The sequence below is a fragment of the Camelus bactrianus genome, chromosome X (genome assembly GCF_048773025.1).
Source record: "Camelus bactrianus isolate YW-2024 breed Bactrian camel chromosome X, ASM4877302v1, whole genome shotgun sequence".
NCBI lineage: Eukaryota > Metazoa > Chordata > Mammalia > Artiodactyla > Camelidae > Camelus > Camelus bactrianus.
The window spans coordinates 37557314-37570960 of NC_133575.1; the positions used below are offsets into that span (position 1 = coordinate 37557314).

The 13647-nt window shown below is 38.5% G+C and overlaps 1 protein-coding gene across 1 annotated transcript; it reads right to left on the bottom strand.

Annotated features, from left to right (window-relative positions):
• Nucleotides 1–1264: 1264 nt before the first annotated feature.
• ZNF630 (zinc finger protein 630) lies at nucleotides 1265–8129 on the bottom strand. Its single transcript, XM_074359583.1, is given in 8 exon segments — nucleotides 1265–1990; nucleotides 1992–2454; nucleotides 2456–2786; nucleotides 2789–2857; nucleotides 2860–3321; nucleotides 3520–3615; nucleotides 3876–4001; nucleotides 8111–8129. Coding segments are annotated over 8 exon segments (1869 nt in total). The 3' UTR covers nucleotides 1265–1687.
• Nucleotides 8130–13647: the final 5518 nt, after the last annotated feature.

The window sequence follows — 13647 nt, forward strand, 5'->3', positions numbered from 1 at the left end:
CTGGGACACAAGTAACACATCCAAAACAGTACAAGGCAGTCAGGGCCCCATAATGAGATATTAAAAGACATAAAAGCAATGAAAACAGGATGCACAACAGGAAATATGCTAGGATACCTAAGACTAATTAGATCTGTCATACTTACAAGCAAAATTGGGCTAAACAGTAGGATCTACCTATCAAAAAATAGAATACACTCAGATTGGACCACAAATGGCTAAGACTCTTCTCAGATTAATACATAGCCCAAAATATATCTATAAATAAACCAGGAATTGTTAGATTAATTGATTTACACATTCAACTAAAGAAGTTAGAAAAAGAAAAAACAGAAAAGTGGATGGAAGGATTTTAATGAAATAAAAGCACAAATGAATGAATCAGAAAACAGAAAAATGATATAAAGGCAAGAAATAGTCTTAGGTGAGGGACATAAAATAAATAATACATTAACTTTAGTTTATCTAATTGAGGGAAAAGAAATCATAAACACTCTATGAGAATAATACTGAAGAAATAACTACATATATAGAGAAAATTAAGTGAATCATGAGAATACTTATTCAAAATTTCACAAATTAAGAAACTTGAGGAAATTGATGATTTTTATGAAAATTACAATGTAAATAAATATATAATCTAAACAAAGAAAATATGAAGGAAGAAATAGAGAAGGATGACAAAGAGATACTCTTCAAATAATGCACCATGCCCAAATATATCCATAAGAGAATTCTACAAAATCTTTAAGGACCAAACAACACAAAAGCAGTGTTAATTGTTCCAGATATGTTTATTCTGTGTAGGGGATAAGATACCTTGAGGATGAGCAAATCCATTGCTTATTTACAGTACTGAAAACACTCTGAGGGAGGGAATCTTAATTGAAAAAGACACCTGCACCTCAATGTTCATAGTAGCACTATTTACAATAGCCAAGAAATGGAAACAACCTAAATGTCCAACAGATGACTGGATAAAGAAGTTGTGGTATATTTATACAGTGGAGTACTACTCGGCCATAGAAAATGAAAACATAACGCCATTTGCAGCAATATGGATGTCCCTGGAGAATGTCATTCTAAGTGAAGTAAGCCAGAAAGAGAAAGAAAAATACCATATGGTATCACTCATATGTGGAATCTAAAAAAAAAAGACAAAGGAATTTATATATAAAACAGAAACAGACTCACAGACATAGAATACAGATTTGTGGTTGCCAAGGGGAGGGGGGTGGGAAGGGATAAACTGGGAGTTCGAGATTTGCAGATACTGACTGGTATATGTGGAATAGATAAACAAGTTTATACTGTATAGCACAGGGAAATATATTCAATGTCTTGTAGTAGCTTACAGTGAGAAAGAATATGAAAATGAATATAAGTATATTCATGTATGACTGAAGAATTGTGCTGTATACCAGAAATTGACACAGCATCATAAACTGACTATACCTCAATTAAAAAAAAAATGATCAAGACTGGGAAAAAAAAAACACTCTGGAGGCCTGACCAGATTATTCTGTGGAGGCATAATCAGATATACTTAGGAGTATATTAGTCTCTTCTACAGTTAAGAAGGTGCCACATTTTTCATGTCCAACATACCCATAGGATTTCTGTTCAGTGTGAGTTTTCCCATGCACACTGAGGTCTGATTTCTGAGGCAGGGGGGACCTTCCTACAATCAGTACATGTATAAGGTTCCTCTCCTATGTGGATTCTGATGTCCAGTGAGGTGTATATGCTGGCAGAAGACTTTCCCACAGTCACTGCATTTGGAGGGTTTCTCCTCCATGTGTGTTCTCTGATATGTGATCATCTGTGATTTCTGGGAAAAGCTTATCCCATAATCAGCAGATTCAGGTTTCTTCTTAGTATGGGTTCTCTGATGTACAACTAGGGGGGACTTCTCACAGAAGGCCTTTCCACATTCACTACATTCATAAGGTTTCTCTCCAGTATGAGCTCTCTGATGTACAATGAGATGTGTGTGACTTGAGGGAAAAGGCCTTTCCACACTCAGTACACTCGTAGGGTTCCTCTGTATGAATTCTCTGATGAATAATGAGGGGTGATTTCTGGGAGAAAGTTTTGCCACATTCACTACACTCATATGGTTTCTGCCCTGTATGAATTCTCTGGTGTATAATAAGAGGTGATTTCTGAGAGAAGGCTTTCCCACATTCTGTACATATATAAGGTTTCTCTCCTGTATGAATTCTTTGATGTCCTATGAGGTGGGACTGCTGGCAAAAGGTTTTGCCACACTCACTACACTTATAGGGTTTCTCTCCAGTATGTGTTCTCTGATGGATGATGAGTTGTGTTTTCCGAGGGAAGGTCTTCCTATATTCAGTACACTCTTAGGGTTTCTCCCCAGTATGAGTCATCTGGTGTATAAAAAGGTGAGACTTCTCACCGAAGGCTTTCCCACATTCACTGCATTCAGAGCTTCTCTCTAGTATGAACCTGCTGATGTATAATGAGATGTGACTTTTGGGAGAAGGCTTTTTGACACTCAAAACATTCATAAGGTTTCTCTCCAGTGTGGACTCTCTGATGAACAATGAAGGGTGACTTCTGGGAGAAGGCTCTTCCATACTCGGTACATTCATAGGGTTTTTCCCCAGTATGAATCCTCTGATGCACAATGAGGTGTGATTTCTCACTGAAGGCTTTTCCACAATCTCCACCTACATACGGTATCTCTCCAGAATGAATTCTTTGATGTATAATGAGCTGTGACTTCTTAATAAAGCTCTTCCCACACACACTACAAACATGGGCTTCTCCCTAGCTTGAACTTTCTTATACTGAATATGGGCTTGCTTATGATTGAGAAATTTTTCACACTATGTCCATGTGATTTCATTCCAATGTGAATTTTCTCAGGCACAGAACAAGAAGCACTATAGTTAGGTGGTCTCCCACATCCAAATCTCTCAGTGCAGCTCTTTCTTGCATAGCTCCTATTACAAGTCAGTGAATCTAAATTAGATTTCAAGCTCTTTTCACATGAATCAAAGTGATGGAGTTTTTTACATGAAAGATCAAGATCTATACATCCACTGAGTATTCTCCCAAATGTATCTCATTTAGGGCCTCTCTTCTTGGTCATTGTTTCACGGCTGATGACAGTGAACTGCCTTAAAACTCTGTGTTGGTTTCCTTGATATTTATCCATCTGACCATCAGTATGCCAGACTTTAAAGAGAGAGTACAGTGAATTATCCTTTAGGGTTCTTTCCAATGTCTCCCTTTGAAATGAAAGTTCTCCAGAAATAATCTGCTGGGAAGAGTCAAGGCTTTCCTCTCTGTCTGAAAGAAGGAGGGAAAAAAGGTAAGATCAAATAGACACCAAAAAGAAAACAGCAATGGACAGAAGTTCTAAAAAGGTGGCTGACGTAAGATGGATGTTAAAAAAAGGAGGCTTTATGAATTTTAAAGAAGAAAGGAGGCCACTCATGTCAGGAAGAAGAAAACACCTTCTCAACCATCTCCCCAGTTCTCACTTACCTGAGTAGATCCACCTTGACAACTCACTCTCTATGATCCACTTGTCTTCTCCATGTTCCAGCTTGGAGATTATATCTGGTTTTATACCTGAACACCCTGTTAAGGGAAAATTACAATGGCCTTGGCCTTGGCAGCTGAGAAATTCATGAGGAGAAGAAGAAATTTCAGGGAACTCCCAGGAAAAATTAATCTTTAATTCACAAAAATAAATTCCAGATAAAACAAAAATATAAACATAAAAAACTGAAACTATAAAAGAAAGCATCCTTTTAATGGAAAATCACAAAGGTCATGGTCTTGACAGCGCTGAAAGATAAAGAGGATTTGATTCATTGTTACGGAGAATTTGCCCTTACCCACGGAGACTAGGTGGCTGCAGATCTCCAGCATCACATCCCTGTGTAGGGTCTTCTGAGCAAGGTCCAGCTGCTGCCACACTTCTTGGGTGAAGTCCACAGCCACATCCTCAAATGTCACTGGTTCTTATAACAGCATATTCCTGTACAATCTGCTCCTTCTGATCATTTTTACCACAGCAATACCTGTAGGAAGCCTACTTTGCACTTTGTGTAGCATACTTAATGAGAAAAACAATGTAAAATCCTGCCATTAGCAAGAACAGCTAGTGGAACAGACTAGAGAGTCTAAAAATAGATGCAAACAAAAGCGGGAAATTTAATGTATAATACAGGTGGCATTTTAAATGTGTCAAAGAGACAGATTACTCAAAACTGGGAAGTTTTCAGAAAGAAATTCAAAGTTGGATTCCCTATTCCACACCATACACAAAAATAAATTTTAGATCTAACAAAAATTTAAACAAAGAAAAAGAGAAGCCATAAAACAAAGAGAGGATAAATTTTTAAAAATAATTTTAGAGTGGAGAAGACTCTTCTATCAAATCATGCTACAAAACCCAGATGCCACAAAAGGACACACTGATAAATTTGACTACTTTATGTAATATATGGTGAAATATACCATAAACGCAAAGGACAAGCAATGAACTGGAGAGAAGATATATACACAACACATATGATGGACAAAGTGCTAATGTACTTAATAGATAGAGCTCCTACAAAGCAAAAGGAAAGAGATCAACAACTTAACTTCTCAAAAAATAATCATAGGACATGACCATCAATTCACAGAAAAGGAAAGGCAAATGGATTCTAAACATATGAAATGATGCTCAACTTCACTGACATGAAGAGCTATGCAAAGTAAACCAAGACACCATGTTTCCTTTATATATTATCAAAGATTAGCGTTTCTTAAGTCACCTAGTTGGTGAAGATGTCAAGCACACTCAAATGGTGGGTATACACTGGTACAATGTATTTTAAGAGCAATTAATTGGGCAATATGCACCAAAATTTTAAATGTACATATCTCTGACTAGCAATTCCATTTCTGGAAATTATTCTACATAAATACATATATATGTGAGCAAATCAGCAAATACGAAGATACTTCACTACAGTACTGTTTATAATAGCAAAAGAATGAAAACAGCCTCATGCGGGATTAGATGAGTATCAACTATGCTTCAATCCCCACAAGGAAATACCATACACAACCATTAAAAGCAACAAAGAAGCTCTACGTAGATTGACAGGTAACAAGTTGCTATATTGCTAAGTAAAAGAAGCATCCATCCACTCAGAAAGCAATTATTGAGCACCTGCTGAATACCAGACACTGTTCTAGGGACTGAGGACACAGAAGGAAAGAAACCCAGCCAAAATACCTTCCCTCAAGGATCTTATATTCTAGTGAGGGGAGACACAAAACAAGCTTGAGAGACAAAACATCACCTAACCAAAAGGAAAAACAAAGGTTTTAATGTGTACTTCAAAATTCATATTACTCATACACAGAAAGCCGTTAGAAAGCAGTAAGCAAAAGACAAAGAAAGAAAGGAGAGACTTAAAGAGAAATACAAAATGGCTAACAAAGGTGGGGAGGATATAGCTCAGTGGTAGAGTACATGCTTAGCATGCATGAGGTCCTGGGTTCAATCCCCAGTACCTCCATTTAAAAATGGCAAATAAATATGTGAAAAGATGCTGGTGCTCATTTAACCATTAAAGAAAAGTAAATGAAAATAAGAGAATATGCCACTGTAAAAATAGCAAGAATGAAAAACACTGATTTTATCTGGTAGTTGGGAAAATACTGGGACAAGAGCTTCCTTGTAAATGATTTGTGGCCACATGTGGAAGCTAATTACACAACATCAAATTACAATTTGAGAAATACTCTTTAGATTTTACACATGCTTGCTCTCTGACCTAAGACACCCACATCTAAGAATTTGGCCTACATAAATATTTGACAAATATACAAAGATGTATTACAGTTCTTCCCTTATTTATGACTTCACTGCTTTAGAGTCCTGGCTAGACTATGTACTAGCTATGCCTCAGTTTCCTCATCTGAAAAATGAGGATAATAATAGTACCTATTACAAAGCGTTCCTGGGTAAATCAGATGAGTTAATTATCTTAGAATTTATTATAATGGTGCATGGTACACAGTAAGCACTTAAGAAACAGTAGCTGTGATTCTTCTTATTATTATTATTGTTATACTATTATATATTAAAGAAAAATTAGAAACAATAAAAAGGCCCATTAACAAGGGGCTGGTATACTGCAAACATTAAAAGGATAATAAAAGAGTACTACGACCAATTTTATGACAAGAAATTTGACAGTGCAGATCAGGGGACAGTAAAGTATGGCCTACAAGCCAAATGTGGCCCACAAGCTAAGAATGGGTTTTATACTTTTTTTAGGGGTGGTATTTAGGTTTATTTGTTTATTTATTTTAATGACGATACTGGGGGTTGAACCCAGGACCTTGTGCATGCTAGGCATGTGCTCTACCACTGAGCTATACCCACCCTGATTTTTACACTTTTAATGGTTGGGGGGAAAAGCCAAAAGAACATTTTATGATGTGAAAATTACATAGAATTCAACTTTCAGTGTCCATAAATAAATATTATTGGATCACAGCCATGCTCATTGATTTACATATTATCTACAGCTGCTTTCAACCTACAATAGCAGATTTGAGTAGCTGCAACTGAGACCATATGGCTCACAAAACCTAAAATATTTCTATCTAGTCATCTACAGAAAAAGCTTGCTGGCCCCTAATTTAGACAAACTGGACAAATTACTTGAAAATCACAATTTACCAAACTTGACATAAAAAGAAATAATCTAAATGATACTATATCTTTGAAATAAACTGAATTCATAAATTAAAACCTACCCACAAAGAAAACTCCACACCCTGATAACTTCCCTAGGGAATTCTTCCAAACATTTAAGAAAGAAATAATACCAATAATCTTCCCAAACTTTTCCAGATAATACTTCCTAAATTGTTATGTGAGGCCAACATAATCGTGATGTCAAAACATGACAAGAATAATACAAGAAAGGAAAATTACATGCCCATGTCTCATGAACACAGTAGTAAAAATCCTAAACAAAATAACAAGGAACTGGCAAGGTGACGAGGATGGTGATAATGGTGATGGTGATGATGATGATGATGATAGGGGTGTGTGGAGATAAATGACAGAGAAAACAACACTGGCCACCAATTAATATTTGCAACTGGCTGATAAGCACAAAGGGCGTCAGTAAAATCTATTTTTGTATACATTTTAAAACTGAAATTTCTATAATAAAATATATTAAAATTACATTTATTGATATATTTTATCAACAGGTAAAAAAAGAATCTTGCAGAACAGAAGATGCAGTGTTTGTATTTTGTGTGTATGGTAAAGAAAAATACATGATTATAACAAGATCACTCACACATATTTATACATACACACCTACACACATAGATGAGGTTAAAAGTATAATAAAAAGAATATGAAAGGATCATTCCCAAATTACATACTAGTTTATGTAATTTGGGAAGGAGGTAGAAGTTAGATTACACAGATATTTCACTTTCTAATTTTTACTTTGCTATATTGTTTACAATCTTTGCCCCCACATATATGTTACCCTTACAAGGATTAAAAAAGTAATAAAGACTGAAAATGGAAGAGCAGAGATGGCCTTGAGTTAGAGCATGACTCCACAAACTCTGAGACGGCAAAGGAGCCATGGAAAATCAAGAAACCGCTCATGCTCCAAGACACCGCACATGCTCCATGCCAGAAATTTTAAACTAAAAACAGCCTCTTTGGAACAACTATTGATGATGCCACACTGACCTGAAAACCACTGGCCCTTAGGAAAACAACAATAAAATTTCTTAGGCAAAAGGCCCAGAAATCTGAGGAGCTGGACTTATGAACTGATTTCTCTTGATGGAGAATGCAAATCATCTTACTGATCATGTTTGCCCTTTTCATTGTGGCTGCCAGGAAGCTCACAGATAAAATGTTTACCTCAGTTTATATGACGCAAGGCCAGATGATCTGTGTATCTTCCCAGCAATTTTACCTATATCTTGATCTTCTATTCTCTCTAAATTTCTCTAGTTCTCAGTTTCAACTAATTGCCCTTTCCCATTTTGTTGTGGGAAGAACCAGGTGGGAAACAAATGCAACTTACCTGGGACTCAATCATTTTCTTTTTCTCTTTGGAAAGGAATTGTGGTGGAGTGGGGTACAGAGTCTTCAGAGACCAAGTTGGATTATCCAATCTTCAATGGCTGGATGTGAAATATGTTGCTTGTTCATTCATTGATAACTTGTGGTTCTCATCTGACTAGTAATTCCATTACTAGAACTTTATCCTAAGGTAATAATCATGGATGTGTGCACAGATTTAACTGTAGAAATCTTCATCACAAATTTGTCTTTAACACCATAATATTGAAAATAACCTAAATGCCCAATCACTGAGGACTGAGAAAATAAGTTATGGACCCTCCAAAGGATGGAAAGGAAGCGACCACTAAAAGCAATACTATAGATGATTAAGAGGCTCAAGAGACACAGAAACCAAAACCTTGTCTAGAATCATAATTTGAACAGACAAAAAAAAATTCTTTGAGATAATCATTAGAGTTTGAGCCCTGACTAGATATTCAATATTAAGGAATTTAACCATTGATGATCTAAAGATATTATTAATTATTTTACTTTGAATAATGGTATGGCCTTTAAGTCTTTATCTTTTACAGCTGCATAATGGAATATTTATGAATAAAACAACATATCTGAGATTTGTTTCAAAATAATAAAGGGCTACATATATAAAAATTTATTAAGCTATATATTTAATATTTGTGTATTTTCATTTGACTGTCCTTTATGATTGGATTACTAAATTCTGTTGGTTCTTATTTTGTGGTTGGCTTTATTCCTTTGATAATTATGTAAGTTTAAAAAGCTAAAGCTCTAAACTGTTCTTAGAAACAATGAACAGTAAACATATGTAAATTTTAAAATGGTTTTATCCCTCAATGAGTTGCTCTTCCTAGAATAAACTTTGTTTACCCCCCCCCCATTATTCTTACTGGCTGTGATCCAATCAAATTTCATTTATGGACAGTATAATTTGAATTTTGTATCACTTTCACATATCACAAAATATTATTCTTTTGATTTTTTCCAACCATTAAAAAAATGTGAAAAACATTCTTAGCTTATGGTTGTATAAAAACAGCAAAAAAAAAAAAAAAAAAAAAACCAGCAGCAGGCCCAATCTGGCCAACTGCCTGCAGTTTTCCATCCCCTGGTTTAGATGAAACAATGAGTTTCATGACCATGACCATGAGTTGATGACTGATGAGACTGGGTGATATGCATAATGGGGGTTCATTATATAGTTCCTTCTATTTTTGTGAATTTTTAAAAATTTCCATAGAGTAAACTAAGTAGTACTATGGAAATAAAGTTAATGGCATGGAGATAGCTATGAAATGAAGGAATGGCAGGCCACAAGAGCATGCTCCCAACTGTTTAATAAACGAACATCCGAAGGGGGTAGGATATAGCTCTGGTGGTAGAGTGCATGCCCAGCATGCAGGAAGTCCTGGGTTAAAATAAAAATTAAAAGAAAAAAGAAAAATAAATAAATAAGTAAATAGATAGATAGATAAATAAATAAATAAATAAATAGGGGGAGGGTATAGCTCAGTGGCAGAGCACATGCTTAGCGTGCACAAGGTCCTGGGTTCAATCTCCGGTACCTCCACTAAAAAAATTTTTTTAATTAATTTAAAAATATATAAATAAACCTAATTACCTCCTCCCAAAATAAATAAATAAATAAGTCTAACTGCCTCCCCTCCCTCACAAAAGAAGAAAACCAAAAATTTTTTTAAAAAAACAGACATCTGGCCCCCAGATATTACAATGGTTTGGGGCCCGCCAAGGCTCAACTCTATCTGATGCAATCTTATTCCTTGGTATTTAATTTCTTTCATTGGATTTCCTTGGATATCACATGAGCAGCTCTGACGCTGAGTTCATGGATGATCCATGAAATAAAGATCAGTACCACAAAACCATGGTGAATAGATAATAATCAGTTATTAACTCACTTAATTATCATCCTAACCCTCACAGGATAGGCCCTAGTATCCTCATTTCTTAGACAGGACACTGAGGCCTGGACAGGGACAGTGACTTGTCTGAGATCACACAGCCAGGGATTAGAGGGTGAGGTGGTGAGAAAACAAAAAGCAGAGAACTCCTCACTAGCTGATGTACCACAGTTTTCAGAGATGCAACTCTCAGCCAGCTTCTGGAGGCCCTAAAAAAATTAATCTTCCTCCTAAATTACAGAGAACATTGTCTGGCTTTTAACTCAGGAATAGCAAAACATTAAACTTACACTGCACTTTATAGTTTAAAATTAACTTAAAATCTTAATATTCAGAGCCATGAAACCAAGAATTAAGGAGATAATTGCAAAACACATGTCACTAATAAATGTTATCAGAACATAAGAAAACAATTCCTACAAATTAATAATGAAAAGGTAGACAAGGTAATAGAAAAATGAGCAAAATATCTGAACAGGCACCTCACAAGAGGCTCTCCGAGTGATCAGTACATAAATGAAAAGGTAGTCATCAGGGAAATATAAATTAAAACCTCAATGTCTGACTCCTCCACTGGAATGCTGAAACCACAAGGGCGGGGATTTTTGTTTATTCACGGATGTATGATTGACCGCAGAGAATCCCAACATGACCCTACACATTCCCATTCCTGTCCCAGTGGACCCTCATCACTCACTCTATAGACCCTCTATTGTTCACCCCACACATCCCATCATTCACTCAACAGACCCTCCATCACTCACTCCAAACCCCTTTTGTTGCGGAAAAGTGTGTTACAGCTCAGTTGTGACAGCAACCCGGATCCGGGTAACAGACCAAGCAGCACTCAGACAGCTGGAAAACTCAGATTTACCACGCCAGCCAGCCCAAAGAAATTAACACTTCAAGCTGTAGACCCCGTCAGTAAGTTTACACAGGCCTTTTAAAGGCTGCCAGTTTTACACTTTGCAACATCATATGCAAATAAAGTATAACAGAAGTTGACCAACCAGGAACAAGCTTTGTAGAAATAGACCAATCAGGAGTGAGCTCCATGCAAATGAAGTACTACAAATGGACCAATCAGAAGTTAGGGAAGTGGACCAATCAGAAGTCAGAGGAATAACCAATCAGGAGTGAGAGTAATAACCAATCAGAAGTGAGAGTAATAACCCATCAGAAGTGAAGGAAATAGCCAATCAGAAGTGAGCTCAGGGAACCAATAGAATTCTAGGTGTAAGTAAGCCGCTTTAGAGGCAAAAAGTGAGATAAGAGTCTCTGGGCCAGGGAACCGGACGGTGCTGGGAGGAGAGCAGCGGCCCTGCCTAGGGGTCCTGCCGGTCTTTTTATGGGGCTTCCCGCCTCACTTTCACTCACCTCATAGACCCCCCCCTTCACTCACCCCCTTGAAATCCCATTATTCACCCTACACACACCATTGCTCACCACACGGATCCCCCATCACTCACCCCCATAAACTCGCATACCCCACACACCATTATCTCTGACCCTCCAGACTCCCCTATCACTGTTGTCCACATCATCCAGCCCAGAGGACCCCTCACTATTCCTTCCACAGGTCCCTTTCACCGACCACACAGACCCCCCATCACTCAGCTTGGCCCCTCACTCTGGCTCTGTTCTCAGGACCCAAAAGCTCCTTCTCAAACCGGGCTTGGCTTCCCGCTTGCACAGACGGGCTCAACATCCCCCGAAATTCCCTTTTCCCTTCTAGCCCTGCTCGGTGGGTCTGCGTGATGCATTGGATTATCTTCCGCACGCTCAGGATCAGCCACGGCCCCCCAGCTCTGCCAGTAACAAAAATGGCGCCACTCGGTCTGTGCCAGCAACCCAATCACCGGCCGGGAAATGGCTAGTGCTTCTCACTGCTTCTTGAGGCTACCATTCCAGCCAGAGGAAATATGCGTTTTGGAGCCCGAGGAGTCCCCATGATATTTCCTAGGCAGGATGTTCAAAATCGGTGCTTCAAAAGCAGTGTGAGACTGGGAAGCGCCGCGAATGTCCCCGGCGGGAGAATGGGTGTTCTCGACCATCAGCGGAGGCACAGCCTGAGCAAAGGTGTGGCAACGCGGCCGGTTGCGGGGTTCGGTGGGAACCGGGTGGAGAGAGGGGGAGTACTAAGGCCGGATGGTGGAAGCACCGCCTGAGAGATTGCTCTGCGGAAGCCTTATTTCTAAAGCATCTGGAGAAAGTGGAGAGACCTTTGACATAATAATACATATTCACTTGCAGGCTCAGAACACACTTCCCGCGCACTACTCCCAGAATAGCGTCACCGCCCTCCCGCCCTTAGTCGAGTCAGGGCCCGCCCTCTCCTATCACTCACCGCCCTGGCTTCTCTGCGCTCCTGGTCTTCCATTGGCTCCTTCTAACACAGAAGGGCCCGCCCCCTTCTGTCACTCACAACCTGAACATTCTGCCCGCCTCAATTAAAGTTGGCAGAAGCGGCCTTTTGCAGCCCATTATCAAAGCTAAATGAGTTAGAGTCACATGTTCAACGCAAAGCCTAAGGGGCGCTGGTTTTAGAAAACTTAACAAGGGCTAGATTGGAGTCAGCCTAGAATGAGATTGATGAGATTGAATAGTTGACAAAGGCATATGTTCCATACCTATACAATAGAGGATTTCTGATGGTAAAGTAGTTACGAGTGACCTAGGATTCAAGACCTCTTCCAAGATGTATGGATGGAGAAAACTTAAAAACCTCGCTTGAAGGTCAAACTAGGAGGGCACTGATGGCGGAATGGTGGCCCAGTTCCAAAGTTATTCCCAAGAAGCTTTGAAAATGGTAATGTTAACTTAGGCCAAAGTCTGGGACAGACCAGAAAAGCATCAATAGTGGTATAATTAACAAAAACCCACAATTCACAACCTATTCCAAAGGGGCAATGATGGTGGAAGAGTTAACCAAGACCTGACTTCAAGGTCAGACCAAATCGAATTCCTAATAGAAGCATTAACTGAGGGCTGGGGTTGATGCCCATAGGAGAAGAGGCACTAGCGGCGGAAGAGTTAGCGCAGGTTTGATTTTCCATACACACCAAAGGATCATAGATGGGGAGGATTTAACTGAGGCCTGTAGTCAAGGTACAGACACAAGGGGCAATAATGGGGAAAGAGTTAACAGACTTGAGAAAAGATTCACGCATAAATTGCTCTGATAGTAAGAAAGTGAACAGACCTCCACGTGTAATACACAGACACAAAGGGACCGTTGACTCTGTACCCTCTAAACCCTAGATTCTATACCTAGATCAGAACCCATTAATGATGGACTAGACAACAGCTGCCTGAGTTCAAGGTAAAATCAGAGATTGATTTAGGTTGGAAAAGTTAACAGAGGCCTAGATTGGAAGATATGGGTAAGGCATTTTGATGGTGGAATGGCTAACAATGGCTGGGATTTGAGGTCACACAGAGAAGTATGGATGGTGGAGTGTTAACAAGGACATTGTTTGAATATTGACCAGATGGGCATCAATGGTGGAATATTTCAAAGATGTTTGTATTAGTTTCCTATTGCTGCTCTAACAAATTACCTCAAACTAATTGGCTTAAACCAGTACAAGT